Source organism: Vigna unguiculata, chromosome 1, assembly GCF_004118075.2.
Source record: "Vigna unguiculata cultivar IT97K-499-35 chromosome 1, ASM411807v1, whole genome shotgun sequence".
NCBI classification, from domain to species: domain Eukaryota; kingdom Viridiplantae; phylum Streptophyta; class Magnoliopsida; order Fabales; family Fabaceae; genus Vigna; species Vigna unguiculata.
In genome coordinates, this window is record NC_040279.1 from 24480522 (window position 1) to 24498109 (window position 17588).

Consider the following 17588-nt stretch of genomic DNA (forward strand, 5'->3'; position numbering starts at 1 on the left):
GTTGTTTATGGTCGCCCGCCACCCGCACTTCACAACTATCTCACATCGGTAATGTATAAAGCTCAAATATAAAACAGAGATACGATTAAATTGAAAAAACATAAATCACGAGATAGAACGCTTAGACGCCTATATATATATATATATATATATATATATATATATATATATATATATATATATATATATATATATATTAGTTTCAAACTTTCAACTTTCAACTAACATATTATCAATTAATATAAAAATTAATCAAGTATGTCTATCTAATATCCAAAATAGTGAAAAATAGTGATCAATTAAAAACATACTCTTTAAACATATGTAACAAATTGAAAATTATATAATCTAGCATAAGTCCACCTTGGGAGATCAACAAAAATGCTTATCACCGGGTGACCTTCAAATGAGTACAAAAAGAATCCGAGTACACAATACACACCTCAAGATATTTTGCAAAACCTCAAAAAGGATGAGGACTACCACGCTTGAAACAAAAATTTGAAAGAAAAAAAAAATTATCTAAGTTTTCCGACCCTTTCTTCTGTTTGAAACTACAACCCATCCATCGTCTGCTTCGCCTGAAACATTCTGTCGGGGCTCATTAACTGAATTATTGTTTGAATAAGATCTTGGAATCTCCGTACTCATGCTTGAAGAATTACCATCTACAATCATGGTTTCATCATCACCATTTTCGTCACTGTCATCTTCACCATCATTTATAATCTAACACAAAAAAAAAAAGTCTAACATTATTACTGCATTCAAATTCAAGGAAAGTGGAAGATCATCCGATTGTTATTTGGCTACTATATAAGGGGAAATGAAAACGCTTAACATTATTAATGCATTCAAATTCGAGACAAGAGGAAAATAATAGAATTGTTTCCTGGTTGTACATAAAAAAAGTAAGGAGAAATATGTACAGATCAAGTAAAAGCATGCTATGTAAACATATGTAGCAAATTGAAAATTATATAATCTAGTCCCAATCCACCTTGGGAGATCAACAAAAAAGTTCTCCCATTTATTTTGGACGAGCCTATAGAAGTAAGTAGGTTAGGAACTGATTAAGGTGAGAAGAAAATTGTGAAAAACAAGAAGTGGGATTAAAAGAAAAGAAAATCATAACTCTCATCAGATTTATCAACTTCACACTTCAAAATATCTCAAATATAACTCCAAAATATTTCAAATATAGAGTAATATAATAATTATTCAGGACATATTTACTTTCTTTGAATACTTCCCATTATTCCAACTTCTAAGTCATGAACCAAGAAAACAAGGAATGAAAACAAGAACAACCCAAATAAATACACAAAATTAGTGGCCACTCCAGTAACTATAGCAAAGTTTTCAAGACTTGAATTGAAAGGTAGTGTGAGACAAAAGTAGATGCTAAATAACATTTTGCATTGAGGCACACAACACTTATGACTTGATATTTGTGAATAATACCCATCATGTACAAATTGAAAGACCCTAAATTAAACTAGCATAGAAACCTGTAAACCTTGTCATTTCTTCTTACATTTAACACATTCAAGAAAAACATGTTTTGCAAGCATTGTTCAGATTAAATCAAGTGTTCATTGTCCCCAACAAAACCACGAAATGCAATGAGGACTTGGTTAAAATAAAAACGCAAACTTGGCATTTCATTTAATCTGTACATGTTTAAATTAACTTATTTTTAAATAATGGGTTTTAATAAAAAAGCTTGTTGAATGAATTTCAAAAAGAATCATGATCAAAATCATATTTGGAACAATATCCAACTAGGTCTCTTAGAGACACACCTCTTTGTAAAAGCATATCCCAAACAACCAGAAATTAAAAAAATAACATTATTCAAGCATTTCTCTTTGAAGCATTAACTAAGAATTACACATCTTACACAAAGGCTAAATGGTTAATTTTACCATATAAAATGAGTAAAATGCCTGAAAATTATTTATATACAGACTTCAGTACATTATATAAAATTAAACCTCATACCCCTGCTAACCTTAACAAACAATCTGATTTAATACATTTTTTAAATGATCAAGTTACATGCAATCGCTGGTTTCGGGAAAAGGACTTCAAAACAAAAATAAAAAAATCTCCAGATTTCCAAGTCTTTTAAAGGAGAACGAACAGTTTGAAGATAAAAGGTAGGAAACTATAGCCGGTGAAATGCAAATGGAGAGGTAATCATATAAATACAAAAAATTAGTGGCTGCTCCAGTAACTATAGCAAGGTTTTCAAGACTTGAAATTGAAAGGTGGTGTGAGAGGAAAAAATAGATGCACTAGATGACATTTTGCATTGAAGCACACAATAGTTATGACTTGATATTTGTGAATATAATATTAAAAGAATATAAAAATTAAACCAGTATAGAACCCTATAAATATGATATTAAAAAAATAGTAAAATTAAACCAGTATAGAACCCTACGTACCTGCGCTGTCTGAGGACGAGCTGCTTGCTCGAGATTGGCTTTCCTGAGCTCTTCGAAAGAACTAAAATTTCCGTCCAAGAATTCTTCATGCATAACCATTAATTTCTCAGCTACCTATATAATCATAAAAATAAAATAAGAACAAGTGAAGTTATCAAAAAAAAAACAAACTACAAAAAGAAAATGTATACCTCTTCAATGCTGCCATCTTCGACCTCCACATTGAGAGAAAGCATACCTTGATCCAATATGTCTTCTAAGTCATCAATGTAAAGTGGCTCTGGAACACATCCACCAAAAAAATTAAAACAGAGTTTCCGATCCACAGAATTGAATCATCTTTTGTTGCGTCAATTGATATACCTTTGAATTGAGTAAACCATACCTTTGAATTGAGTGAACCACGAAAGAATATCCGTGACAAGTTGATCAGCTTTGACAAGGGACTCACGGCCACCCCATTCGTTCTCGATAGCTGTTCGAAGAGCAGACCAGCGAAAAAGGAGTAATCCAATTCCTTCACAGAAAACTCCTATAGATTGTCCCTGTAACCTTCGAGCACCCTCCATATTTCACCACAACACAACAAACCCTATGTGTTGTGTTCGTATCTATATCCTGCAATTGGGCCTAGAAACATAAAAGCAAATATACATAGTTTGGAAAATAGATAAGCAGCAATAAGAATTTAACGGCCATCTAAATACTTCAGACTAAATTGCCATGTATGTAAATGGGCCTAATAATTCTAAATTCTAAATGAACATTTCAACTTGTATAATGATAGACCCATATATATCATCTCTAGTAACTACACATTTTCTCATAATAATTCAAGCTATATCATTATAGTTTGGTTCAAAAACTTCCATCGTTATAAAAGAGCTCTCACAATTGGAATGGAGCCATGTCCACAATCACAAGTTGAAAGCCTAAAACTCCAAATGAATCCTTAAAATCAGCTATAAAAACATTTAAACATATTATACAACTAAAAATCAGAATTAACAATTGAACTCTCACCAATCAAACAGAATACTCTATTTTTTCAAACTTCAGGATTCAATTCTTTCCCCAATCTCAGGTTCTCAGGTACACATCCAGCAATGATCCTAGGAATGAACTCATACCCTCTTCTCAACCAATCATCAGAGAATTGATTGAAAACAAAAAAACAAAGGTGACCCCAAATAAATCCCAAACAGAACTAATTATCAAAACACTAACACATTATGCCATCCATATCAGCAACTAAACAGATTCAATATCTCCAAACATAATACACACCCAAACAGAGTCAATATTGTGATGGTCGGAAGCTCCCTCGTTGGAATCAGAAATGGCAGCGACAGGGCTTAAGTCTCGTCCAAGAGGACCTGAACCAACTGGGGTTTGGCAGCGGCCGCGGCCAGTGAACTGAATCGGAGGTGCCTGTGGTCGCGGTGGACGAGGGAGTAGATGAACAAGAAAGCTAGAATGCGTAGCAGCTGAGTGTTGTTGTGGGTGTTGGTTGACGATGAAGGAGGAAAAAAAGGAGTACCCTTGTGTTGTGTTCTGCGGGTGAAAAATGACAGAAAATGAGGAAGATGGAGGAATCTGTCCATGTGCTAAACTAGGGTTTTTACTGTTTATTTTTAATTCATTTTTTTATTATAATTAATTAAATGTTTGTAAAAAAATATTTTTCTTATTATAACAATTATATTCATAATTAATTATAACTAATTAAATGAGTGTAAAACACATTAGTTAGTTTAGTAGAATGAATTTATCATAATATAAAAATTATTATTATATAAAAATGATAGTTATCTTAAAAATATGTATTTCAATATTTAAAAATTGAAATAAAAAAGCATTACAAATATAAGAGTTTATTATTTCATGATGAATGACTTTATGATAATATCATAAAATAAATGACAATGAGCTCAAAATATAAACTTTTAAATTTTTTAAAATTGAAATTCAATATATGTACTTATTATATATTTCCTATTCGTGGTGCAATCTAACATATGTTTTTCTTCTAAATTTTTTAAATATTTATTTCTAAACCACGTTGTATTTGTGATGTTTGTATCATAATTTAAAATGAGAATTTTTAATTATTGCTTTGTTTTTGCTATGGAGACTACTATATAATTTTTCATGTGTAATGCATGAGATGTTTAGAAATTGAAGTATATTTATTACATTAATTTTAAAAAATTATAATATAGTTATAATTATAATATATAATAAACTTATGTGATGTTTTTGAAATTTCTTTTAAAATTATTATTAAAATTTTATATAAATTTATTATAATTTTAAATAAATTATTATTTTTAATATTTTATTATTTAATTTATTTTAAGTTTCTTGATCACGCATTATTTAATTATTTATTTAGTATTTTATATTATATATTAATTTTTGTTATTATTATACTAGTATTATTATGATATTATTTTATTATGTTATAAATATTATTATGTATTACATTAACAGCAATGAAATCTTTTGAATTTTTCATGTTTGTAGATTTTGTTCCTATATCTCAAATGCAAATTAATTCAAATCCTTCTCAAAGATAAAATAATATGAGAAAGATATTCAGAGAGATTTAAATGTTCATAAAAGTAGTTTCACTTTACAATTTTACACTTTTTTAATTTTTAATTTTAAATATAAATTTTGTTATCACATTCTTACACTAACAATTTCAAATTTTAAATTTCAACTTTTGCTATCATATATTTTAAAATTTTCATCGACAATATGAATCTTATTTTAGAAAAAAATAATAATTTTGAAACGGTTAGTTAATCTTTTATATTGAAAAAAATTTATAATTTATAATTTTCACTATTAAATAATACACTTATATCAATGTTTTTAAAATTATTTTTTAAATTTGACATAATTACATTGTAATTTTAAACGAAGTATGGTAAGCCCATCTTTTATTTTAAAGGGGTTGGGCCAACTTTGGTAAAAGGTCTAAAGGCAGCTCACTTTGTTCTTCAGCCGTTCACATCCATTAACTCTCATTTTGTCTCCTAGTTCTGAAACAGAGAGCTTTGCTAGAGCTTGAGTTACTCCCTCTAGCAAGCTCACTGAACATTGTTCCCCCGCATAAGTAGAACTCAAAACTCAAGTTTCTTTATGTTCCTTTTCTGTTCTTAAGCTCTGGTTCCTAGTCATGGTGTCATTTTCATTCTCATATGTTATATTTTTCAGCTACTTAAGCTGCTATAGGTCCTGGTGCTCCTTCCTCTAAAGGTTTCTTGAGTTAGTTCTCAGTTTCGAGGTAAAGGAAGCTAGGATTTTGCTTGTGTTTTATAATCTTACATTTGTTTTAGTTTGGTTTCGTGTTTATGATGCTTGGATGATGCCTGAGACTGTATGAAAATATATTGTATGTGTTTTTGGATGGTTCTTTTACTGTTGCATGCAGAAGCAGGAGAGAACATGCTATTCTTGCCAAGGCGAGAATCCTCTTACCTAAGCGAGAATAGCAGAGAACTCTCCTTGCATCTGCACGAGTTGTCGCCCAAGTGAGAATTCTCGTCCAACCGATAGTAGTCTCGTCTAAGCGAGGGAGTCTAGCTTAAGCGAGAACTCACAATGATGCACTGTAACCCTGTTCGAGTTCTCGCCCAGCCGAAGAGAGTCTAGCTTAAGCGAGGAGACCACCCTATCGCTTGAGTGAGACCTCTTAGCTTGAGCGAGAAGGAGGCAAATTGGTTTTCAAACTATGTGATTTCACTTGTGGATTGATTCAATTCTTATTAAAAGCATGAACCTGTGATTATGTATGTTTATGTGATATTGACATGTTGGGACTGAAATAAAATATGAATTCGTGGGTTGGTTGTGCATTGGTATGAGAATATAATGATTTGAGATTACATGTGGATTTGGTTTGAGAATCATATACATGGTATGAGATAGACGTAATTCCATGAGTCTCTTGGGGAGACCTCATGGTGGTGTTATAGTGTATATAATTAGATAAGGATTCAAGCAAGGTTGCATCCTGAAATTCTAAAGAATCAGTCAGTCTCACATAGAGCAGATTGATTAAAGTGGTGAGAGTAGCAGAAGGTCCTAGTCTTTGGCAGGATAATGGTCCTGGATGATCATCGACTAACCTTGTGCGTGGTAGGGTGAAATCCATTGGCAATGGCTCTGTAAAGCAGTAGAGGTCATCACAAGTGCAAGCATTCAGTGAATCCGATCTCTTTATATGTATTCGGATAATTGAGTCATAGAACCTTATTGTTTGTTATCACATGTTTTGAGTGCCTATTGTTTTGCCTGTTTGAAATCTATTTAATATTATTTGCTTAATGATGTGTTGAAATTTTTCTTTTGTCTCTAGCTTATCCTTTCTTTTTTGTGTTTGTTTTCTGTTTGGCTTTCCTTTTTGCAATGATCATCAAATACTTTGTGTGAGCATATGTGGAAACCCCTAGTGGTCATATAGATGTGGAGATGCAGCTGTCTAGACTAGGTCCTATTTTTATGCTTGTTTGGAGAGCACAATTTATGGGATATTATTTTGCAAATCATTTGTTCTGTGAACAAATCTTTTGTTAAGTTGTGGCACCTTTAAATCTTATTTCCTGGCCCTTGTTTTTGTGTCTTGGTACTCTATTTTTAGTATATTATGGATAACGGTAAAAAGGTTGGTTAAACTTTAATATGCTTCTACTAATTCTTTGATTCCAGTTAGTAAGGTAAGAGTTGAATTGAGAAATATATTCTAGAAGCTAAAAAAGTATCCTGAGCAATTTCAATAATAGGGTTCATTGATATTCCTGGTATAGTAGATGCTATCACACATACAATCACACTTAATTCGATGGAATTATTTGATCTTGGAACCTTCTATAATTTCACACGTGAGAAGTTATTTCTTGGTTTCGTTCTGTCATTAATAACTTGATTCCTTTTAGATAATAGTAGATAGAAACAATGCTTGTAAAGAGTCGAGATGACAAATAAATCCACCCCGTGGGTATTGCCCGAATCTGTCCTCGTCTTGACCAGGAATCCCCGTATTGATTGGGTATGAGTATGAGTATGCGGAATCCCCGACTTTTTCAATTGGATATGAAGATGGGTATGGGGATGTATATATCCCCGCCATAATACTCGTCCTCGCCACATCTCCCTCCTTGTTTAAATTATTAAAATATTAATTAATTAACCATATATATATATATGTAATTATGTAATTATGTTAAAATGATGTATCTCAACTAAAAAAATTTTATGTCTCACATTTGAATATTTCTATTATTTTTTAATATTTTTATTTATTATATTTTCCTTTAACATGAGAATGCTTAATACTCTCAATTTAATTGTTTAATAGCATAAACCTTTCATTTACTAGTAATATAAAAAAAGTATTATTTACTTATTATTATTCATTTTTGTTTCATTTGAAGAACTTTTTTGTTTCGCTAAAACAATTTTCGTTATTTCTCAACCATTGAGTATATATGTAAATATTTGAAAAGTTTTCTTAGATCTCTAAGATATTTTTCATCTTAACATACCCTTAATTATACATTTGTTTATTTGTGCGATTTCTTTCGATAGTTTCTCAAATTATTTTTAAGAGACACATTTGTTAATATTTTTTTATATTTTTATTTGTTGTTTATTTTCATCATGTAAAATACTATTTCGATATATTTTATATAATTATTTTTTATTTTCTAACTCATTATTAATCATATTGTAATTTTGTTACTATGATTGTATAAATAACTTTTATTTACTACAATAAAAATTTAATATAATTATCATGAATATTCTTTTATTACCATCCAACATATATTGGAGTTCAAAAGATACAAGATCTATGTCAAATTATTATGTTTATTATTTGTTCTTTGCGTCATTTTGATCAAGGGATGTATTATAACTTTTATTAGTGTATAAAAAAAGAGATTTATTAGAATTTAAAAAATTGAAGTAAACAAACATTTAAAATATATTTTAATTTGAATATTTGTTTTTCTTTTATATTTTTTTAAAAATATTTTTAAATTTTATGAACTAGGTTTCATTAATGTTTGCAAATTTAATAAATGTTTTAGTTCTCATGAAATTTTATTTGGTATTCTAATATAAAATGTAAACAATTATAATTTATTACAAAGTATTTGATATCGAAGAAACAATCATCCTCCTACTATTGAATATTTGATAATATTATGTTTCATTTACGTAATTTTGTATTGTTTTATAAAACTTAATTAAAATTAATATTGAATTATAAGAAAACGGGTACGAGTATGGATACGAAATTATATCCGTTATCTGGTGGGGATGGGGATGGGGATGAGACAAAAGTTTGTTACCCGTTGGATTTAGATATGAGAATGATGATGAATTTTTTCTACGGAGATGAGTATGGGATAACGAAACTCGTCCCGTTTTGCCCTGTCGCCATCCCTAGTAAGGAGTTCTATTGAAACCAAGAAATCTTTAGCTCTATTTTATCATGATTATGCGATATTTTTATTTAAATCAGATTTATCTATTAAATAGGATGTAACAATTATTATTTCTAATATTTTATTATTTATTTTATTTACAGTTATTTTTTTATTTTTATATCATTATTTTAATTTTAATATTATTATAGTAGTATTTTCTAACTATTTTTAGTGTGTAACAATTAAAATAAATTTTATAAAATCGACTAATTTTATATATTACTTTTTGTATTAGAATAGTAATAACAATAATAATAAAAAAATTATCAAAATATTGTATAGATATTAATTTGACTTTAAGTCATTAGACATTGTATTTGTTGTGTCTGGATTCATAATCTAAATAAAGAAGTTATGTTAGCCATAATTGAAAGAAAACATAGTAAATAACAGAAAGTGTACTATTTGATAACCCACCCGCCTTTGAAACCAATCAACAAACTCTTTAAACACTCTAGTTTCGATCTCAGTGGTTGAAGGTCGCCTTCCCCTTGAACTTCTTTTTATTAGTTGTCTAAATTCACTACATATATAATCAAACAACATGACTAATATAATTTAATTAGTTTAAATACAAATCACACACTTAATGTAGATTACTCACTCAACAAATGGTGTGACTACTGCACAATTTAAAAGCACATATCGATGGGCTTGTAGTTTTTGCATCTGAGTTAAAGTAAAATTCGAGGAACCTCCTACTGGCTTCCCACCTTGTGGGAAGATAGATGACAGAAAAGGCTCATTATCACCTGTTTTATCACAAACACGTCTTGGTCTATTGAACCTTGTCTCTATATCTTCAATGTATCTAGAACAAAAGGTAAGAGACTCTTTAGCTAAGTATCCCTCAGCTATAGAACCTTCTGGTTTTGCCTTGTTTCGTACAAAGGTCTTTAAATGACCTAATTCCCTATAATAATGAGAAATAAATAGAGTAAACAACTTGGATATTTATGATAATAATACCTTAATCTAAAAGTACTAAGCATTACCTTTCTATAGGATACATATATCGATAATGAACTGGACCTCCAAGTTTTGCTTCCTCTACCAGATGGACAGTTAAATGAACCATAACCGTGAAGAATGATGGTGGGAATAACATCTCTAAGTGGCAAAGTGTTAGCACAATGCGATCTTGAAGCATTTCAAGTTCTTGTGGATTTAAACTTTTACTACAAAGGACTTTAAAAAATGAGCAAAACTCCACCAAGGTTGCAGTGACATGGTTTGGTAACAAATTACGTATTGCCAGCGGTAGTAATTGCTCCATAATAATATGGCAATCGTGACTTTTTAGCCCGAATATTTTTTGTTGCACCTCATCAACACATCTAGAAATGTTACTTAAGTAACCATCCGATACTATAACATTTTTCAAAGTTTTGAGAAACAACTTTTTGGTATCACGAGTTAGTGAAAACAAAGCAAGGTGATATCTTCCATTATCATCTGGCCAAAGATCCTCTCTTATGCCCATTTCCTTTAAATCTTTCCGAGCATTTACATTGTCTTTGGATTTAGGCTTTTCATTTAACAAAGTATATACCAAATTGTCAAATACATTTTTTTCAATATGCATGAAATCTAAATTATGGCGTAACAAATTAGACTCCCAATACGGAAGTTCAAAGAAAATGCTTCTTTGTTTCCATTGTTTAACTTCTTCTCTAGATCTTTTTCCTCTACCATCCAAAATTACTCCTCTCCCAAATGTAACATTAATATTTTCAACTTGCCTAAAAATGTCAGATCCTGATAATTTTAGTGGTGGATTCCTTGTTTCAGTGCTTCCATCAAAGCGAACACGATTCAATCTGAATCTATGGTTTCTACTCAAAAAGCGACGATGCCCCATAAAACACCATTTCTTACTATAAGGAAGACGACAAGGTATTGCATCAAAGTTACAAGTAGGGCAAGCTAAACCTGTGTGTGTGTTCCAACCAGATAAAATACCTAGGCCAGGAAAGTCACTAATTGTCCACATAAGAGCTACTCGCATCCTAAAAGTTTCATTCAATGAAGAATCAAAGGTCTCCACACCATCATTCCATAGCTCGTGTAACTCATCCACAAGGGGTTGTAAGTACACATCAATATTATTTCCTGGCATTTGCTTGCCTGGAATGATCATGGATAGGATCAATGAAGTGTGCTTCATACATATCCATGGTGGAAGATTGTATGGAATTAAAAACACTGGCCAAATACTATAAGTAGAACTCATAGTACCAAAAGGATTAAAACCATCACTAGCAAGGCCTAAACGAACATTTCGAGGATCAGAAGCAAACTCAGGATGCAATAAACTAAATGTTTTCCATGCCTCACCGTCCCTTGGATGCCTTATGAACCCATCTTTGTTCTCTAAAGAATGCCATCTCATATGCTCTGCAGTCTTAGAACACATAAACAATCTTTGCAATCTTGGTTTCAATGGAAAGTAACGCAAAAATTTTGCAGGTTGTTTTTTTTTCTTCTTTGGGTTCCATCTAGATGTACCGCAATGTTTGCATGTTTGCAAATCTTTTTCATCATCTCTTAAATATAACATACAATCATTCGGACATGCATCTATTTTGGTATAGTTAAGACCAAGTTTGTTGATGGTTTTCTTAGCCTCATAAAAAGAAAGAGGCAAGTTTGCTTCATTAAATGCATCTTTTAACAAATCTAGGATCATAGTCATTGCCTTGTCACTTAATCCACACAAAACCTTGATGTGATATAATTTGATTACAAACTCTAGTTTTGTGTACTTGCTCCCGTCACACAATGTTTGATTTCCATCATTGAGAAAATCAATAAACTCATTATGATCCTCCTTTGGCCTTTCATTCAAAACATCATCTACACCCAATGGTTGTGTTTTGCCTAGATTAGTACCTTCTTGCCTATAGTGCCCAAATGCTTCATTGATCATTGTTTCCATTGAATTTTCATAATGAAATGCCTCTTGTATATCATCTTCATTACTAGAAATATCTTCTATTTGTTTCTCACCATGAAGATTCCATATAACATAATTTTTGGGAAATGCTTTTAAAATCAAGTGCTCCTCAACTACGCCTTTAGTTTGCCATTTCATAAACCCACATTTAGGACATGGGCATTTAATTGTATCTCCAACAGCCCCATTTTCAAAAGCAAAATCTAAGAATTTTTTTAAACCAATTGAGTATTCAATTGTATTCCGAGGCTTAACAATCCAAGATTTATCCATTGGAATAGATACCTAAACAAAATGGCAATGAGTATTTTATAAAATACACAAACACTTATAAAGCATAGAAGAAACACAAATGGTAGTTGTTCTTCAATGTAGGCTACACAAATAATGCTAGTTTTAATAATATAGGCAACATAAACATGACAAATGACAAATGAATAAAGAGATAGAGAATAAAACCAGGATGCTAGTTGAGATTAGGTAATGAGTCCATTGACAGCTGCAAGTAAAAACAAAAGTGAAGAAACACATTAATTGACCATAAGTGATACTCTAAAAAATCATTGAACAAGAGTGCGACAAAGGTGCCTTACGCAAGAGATAGGGTAATAGTTCCATCCAATCTCTCCCAGATAGCATGAAAGTAGTGTTTGATGCAATTGTAAAAGTGTGCTATGAAGTAAAGTTGACTATTGTAGAGAGTGACAAATCGGAGAGTGAAGGAGAGAGCGTAACGAAAGAGGCTACCACAGAGGCTAACCGGGATGATGACGCGACGGAGACGGGGAAACGAAGACAGCGCGACCAAGATGAAGCGAAGAAGAGAACGCCGACGGAGACGGCGCGACTGAGACTGCGCGACGGAGACGCCGCGAGGGAGACTGCGCGACGGAGACGCCGCGACGGAGACTGCGCAGCACGACGAAGATGGGCGCGACGGCGCGACGAAGACAGCGCAGCGCGACGGAGATGGGTGCGACGATGCGACGACGCGGCGAAGACGGCGCAGCGCGACAGAGATGGGCGCGACGGCGCGACGAAGACAGCGCAGCACGACGGAGATGGGCGCGGCGACGCGACGACGCGGCGACGGAGATGGGCGCGACGACGCGCGAAGACGGCGCAGCGCGACGGAGCTACGACATGGCTTAGGTTTTCGATTGATCAAATTAGGTTTTCGTTTGGGTGAGGTTACAGCACTGTAAACTTACATTTTCGAAAGGTTGAGGTTATGGCAGTGTTAACTTAGGTTTTCACTTGGAAAAATTTCATTTACTTCAGAGAAGAATGTGTTGTAATTTGCGGAGGTCATAAACCTTCTAAGAAAAAATAAAAAACCTCCTCCATTATTAGCATTTAGAAAAGTTATCATAATCAGTCTATATGAATTTTATTTGTGGAGGTCTTTTTAACCTCCATAAAATGACCCATGCTATATATCCTTTTTTTTGTAGTGGTTTAATATAATATGATGTGTTAAATTTTAAATAAATTTATTAAATAAATAATTTTGTTTGAAAAAATTATTACATATTATTTATAATAAGTAATTCAACATTTATTTATAATAAATAATTCATTTTTTAGAATAAATTCAATAATTAGTAATGAATAAAAATATTAATATGTTTAAAAAGGTAAAATATTTACTATTTAGTTAACTGAATATTTTTCTAATTTTTATAAGAAAATTATAATATATTTAGTATACAATTTAATTTTTAACCGTATGATTGAAATATGTTTATTATATTAATATATAATATATTTATTAAACATGACTTTGATTAAATCTTATTTTTATAGAATAAGATATTAAATAATTTGTAAGTAACAATGAGAAATATATAATTATTTTTTCAAAAAACAATTTTGGGTACTAATTTTATGATATATAATTATTTCTCTTAAATTTGATTTAAATTTTTATAAATATTTAAAATATATTAATGACATAAAAATATTTAAACTTATACACATAAGATATAATTTAATAACATAAAATATAAATGTGGTTATTTAGCTTTCTAAAAATAATTTTGATATTTATAAGTTATAAGGTCTAAGTAGTGTATTCCATTTGATAAAATAAATTTTAATTTCACTTTCTAGTTTTATAAAGTTAATTTATCTATTCTAAAATATTGAAAAATTATATACATCAGTTAATATAAATTAAAAATACTACAATAATAATAGAATATAAATATCTCACTTTGTATTAATTGGTTTTTCTATTAGAGGATAAATATCACTGTATTCTTTTTTAAAATTTATAAAATATTTATTATTTTATTTTATTTTTAATATATATTAAATATAATGTTGCCTAAAATTTATCTTTTATAAAATAGGATTTTAAATAATTTATAATAAACATAAAAAGTCTATAATAATAATTTTAAATTTATTTTTAAGAATTACTCATGAATAAATTAAAGCTTATATGGATACTTTATAAGTAAATGAGATATAATAATTACATAAAACAGTGAGAGTTCATTTTTGTGCATTATATTGTAAAAAGAAAAAAACAATTATACTAAAATTATTTAAGATAATATTTTAAATATATAGATTTAAGTCAGATATAAATCTTCATACAATTTTATACACATTAGTAATGATAAGTTATTGTTCTTATAAAATATAATTATTCTCTCACATTACAATTTCTTTTTACTGATTTCTCAATTTTATTACAACAATAATCACAAATCATGCTAATGAAGAAAAGAAGTTTCTCAAGTCTTCTACTTACTCTTATATCCAGCTTCTTGAAAACACATAACCTCAAACCATGCTAATGGTGAAGAGAAGTTCCTCCAGCATTAATAAATTTACTTATGACTATGTTGAACAATTAACGAAGTCCCATTCTCAAAAGCAGCCTCAGTACTATTTGAATTATGTGTCGCCATGGGAAAAGTTTTCTTCTAATCCTTAGAATCTAATCTAGAAATTCTTCCATTAGTTACCCCACATAGTGGAGAACTGTTTGAACTGGAAAATTGATCACAAATGACAGGAACTGACACCATGTTGTACTTTTCAAAACTTTAGTGAAGGGTAGGCATCAATTTTCCATTTCAATAACTAATCTTGAACTTTGCCACTTGTGGTCTCTTCCTTTTCAATGTTGAAGAATAAGCTTTACCACCATTTACAGATGTTCCATTTGCTAGGCAGTCTGGTAGAATTGTTGAGTGGAACACTAATGTGCTCACCAATCTCAGTTGCATATGTATCTAGGTTATATATTTTTTCATATATGGTTATGATTATAGTCATAGGCATGATTATGGCATGGTCATTGAGAGATGCTGGTTCTATACGGTTATATGACATTTGTTTTACACATATAAGACCTTTGACACCACTTTTACATCAAAACCTTAAGACAATGTTGTTATGGGTTTTTATTCTTATATAGTGTTTAACTTTGTCTTTTTTATCCAATGTGGGACTTTTTTGACTCACACTTGGACTATTCCCAACAGAATTCATATAATGACTATCAACATATTTACATCTCTTCTTGGTGTAAATATATATAAACCACGAGTGTTTGAGCAACCCTAGAAATCCAAAAGAAAGTCCAAAGACATTAGGCTGCAAAAGTAACTTGAAAACGCAGTATGTAGATACGAACACTCGCCTAAAGACACAACTCAAAAACAAAACTCTCGTCCAGCGAACAGTGTTGCTCAACGAGATTACAAAAAATAAAAGAAAAATTACAAACATGTTTTAAGTGTCAAATTATTCTTCAAGTGTGCTTCAAGCGATGATCTTCATTTTGCAAGCTTCATGGAATATCTTGAGCTTCAAGGAGATTTGTTCTTGGTTTTGGTCCTTGACCTTATCATAGGTCTTTTGACTTATAATGACTCTTCTTCAAGTTCTTCTTGTAATGGATCAAGAGATAATTTTCTATCACTACACAAATACAAATTAGTAAGCCTTCAAGTCCTCTCATTTGCTTGACTCCTTCAGATTCATCATTTTTTGAATCATTAGGTGTTCTTTTCCTCTTCCTTGCACAAAATGCATTTAAAGACCCATTGAGATTAGGCACTTCAAAAGATATAATAGATTGTGACATTTCTTGGACTGAATTAGAATTGTTAGAGTCATTCAAATCACCGGTCACGTATTTAGAATTAGACATGAGTGGTAATTCCCTCGCTGATTCTCCATGTTCACTACCAGGTTGATCTAATTTAGAGCACAAGGTCAATGATTCTTTGTCCAAGTGAGCATTCTCTAGTTCAAGAGCATGAAGAATGACATCTTCCCTGCGAGCATACTTCACTGCCTTGTTTCAATTGATAGCTCATCATACTCTCCATAGCGAAAAGCTTTTATCCACTTTGATTTCAAGATCATACCAATCCCTATATCACTTATAAGTTTTTTCTCAAATTCAGATGCAAATTTAAATACATCTTAATAACTCAAACAAAAATGAGAAAGTCAACTTTATAATCATAATCAAAGAGGCTCACACATTTGCGACACATTGGATTTCACAAGACCAGAACAAGTTGGGATCACACATCATTTCCAACACATTTGTGAGATGGTCGAAGTTGGTCTATTTAGACTAATTGCTACAATCATTGCTTTCATCAAGTCCTCAATGGGGTACACAACATGTCCACCATGACTTCAACATGTACATCAATCCACATTATATAAGTTGGATGTGATCGTGTACATGTATGACAATATGTTTGGGGAGTTAAGACATGAAGATTATTGAGCATCACACCAAGATCTACAACTTTGGCCAAATCCAACCACAAGAAAGAACGCAGGGATTGACCAAAATCGACTAGAATTAGGACTGAGATAGATATCAGGAAAGGAGAACACCAAAAAAGTGCTCATACTGTCAAACATCAAGATACACAAGAAATCATTATCCTCGTGACCCAACCCTGACATTAGAGGATCTACTTCATTAATTATCTTCAACTTTTTTAATATATTTCATCCCATCAATAAAAGTTATATTCACTTATAACTTCTCAATTCCCAATTTAATTAGGTTTCCTAATTAACTTTATTACAAAATTTTGTACAAATACATTAATATTCAAAAATTTCCTACCATTTTTTTTAAAATTTAAACACTTTTTAATTCTTAACAGTTAATTTCGTAAATAAACCAATACTTTATTTTTTTTCCTACACATTTATTGATCATTTTTACTAACATTTCTTAAAAAATTTAGAATTTTTACTTTTTTGAATATTTTTATGTCTATTTATTTCAATAAATAATTTAACTTTTTAAAAATATATATTTACTTTGTTTAACTTCATTATTATTAACTCAAATTCTCTTAAAAAAATACAAATTATAAATTATAAATTAACCAATACTTTATTTTTTTTAACCACAAATCTTTAATAACTTTTACTAACTTTTCTTACAAACAAAATTACAACTAAAACATTTCTTACTTTTCTTTTTTTTCCTAAATGCATTTAAATAAAAAATAATAATTTTTAAAATATACATTCATCTTATAAATCAAGTTCATTTTCTTAAATCTTGAAGTCATTTAATTTACCTAAATAAAAATATATTTACAAAATATTACTTTCCAAAAACCAACCTAAATATAAATATTATTTCATATTATAACATATTCCTTCTTTTTTTCT

General features: G+C 30.5%; 3 protein-coding genes across 6 annotated transcripts; 1 reads left to right on the forward strand and 2 right to left on the reverse strand.

The window, feature by feature from the left end:
• Positions 1 to 313: 313 nt before the first annotated feature.
• On the reverse strand, positions 314 to 4042 carry LOC114188177 (pre-rRNA-processing protein TSR2-like). 4 transcript variants are annotated; one of them, XM_028076836.1, is made up of 5 exons: positions 3741 to 4042; positions 2839 to 3071; positions 2645 to 2733; positions 2454 to 2567; positions 314 to 729 (listed from the first exon to the last, which is right to left on the reverse strand). In XM_028076836.1, exons 2-5 carry the CDS (start codon positions 3020 to 3022, stop codon positions 523 to 525), a joined length of 594 nt encoding a protein of 197 aa, XP_027932637.1. In that variant the 5' UTR covers positions 3023 to 3071; positions 3741 to 4042; the 3' UTR covers positions 314 to 522. The 4 variants fall into 4 exon arrangements, with proteins under 4 accessions (XP_027932637.1, XP_027932567.1, XP_027932734.1 ...); XM_028076766.1 differs by having other exon boundaries at positions 2839 to 3083; XM_028076933.1 differs by having other exon boundaries at positions 3477 to 4042.
• A 5217-nt stretch (positions 4043 to 9259) lies between these two features.
• LOC114178653 lies at positions 9260 to 12685 on the reverse strand. Its single transcript, XM_028064678.1, has 3 exons — positions 12506 to 12685; positions 9952 to 12411; positions 9260 to 9869 (listed from the first exon to the last, which is right to left on the reverse strand). The coding sequence occupies exons 2-3, from the start codon at positions 12183 to 12185 to the stop codon at positions 9557 to 9559; spliced, it is 2547 nt and encodes an 848-aa protein (XP_027920479.1). The 5' UTR covers positions 12186 to 12411; positions 12506 to 12685; the 3' UTR covers positions 9260 to 9556.
• On the forward strand, positions 12550 to 13101 carry LOC114190098 (probable splicing factor, arginine/serine-rich 7). Its single transcript, XM_028078869.1, has one exon. It carries the CDS (start codon positions 12550 to 12552, stop codon positions 13099 to 13101), a length of 552 nt encoding a protein of 183 aa, XP_027934670.1.
• The last annotated feature ends 4487 nt before the right edge of the window (positions 13102 to 17588 follow it).

What these genes read in the sequence shown, in the direction of transcription:
- LOC114188177 (XM_028076836.1), bottom strand. Translation starts at nt 3,022, where the DNA reads ATGGAGGGTGCTCGAAGGTTACAGGGACAATCTATAGGAGTTTTCTGT. An exon ending in AAGATGGCAGCATTGAAGAG is followed by an intron (nt 2,568 to 2,644) that starts GTATACATTTTC and finishes ATGATTATATAG; the next exon opens with GTAGCTGAGAAATTAATGGT. An exon ending in CTCGTCCTCAGACAGCGCAG is followed by an intron (nt 730 to 2,453) that starts GTACGTAGGGTT and finishes TTTTTGTGTTAG; the next exon opens with ATTATAAATGATGGTGAAGA.
- LOC114178653 (XM_028064678.1), bottom strand. Translation starts at nt 12,185, where the DNA reads ATGGATAAATCTTGGATTGTTAAGCCTCGGAATACAATTGAATACTCA. An exon ending in TATATGTATCCTATAGAAAG is followed by an intron (nt 9,870 to 9,951) that starts GTAATGCTTAGT and finishes TCATTATTATAG; the next exon opens with GGAATTAGGTCATTTAAAGA.
- LOC114190098 (XM_028078869.1), top strand. Translation starts at nt 12,550, where the DNA reads ATGAAAGTAGTGTTTGATGCAATTGTAAAAGTGTGCTATGAAGTAAAG.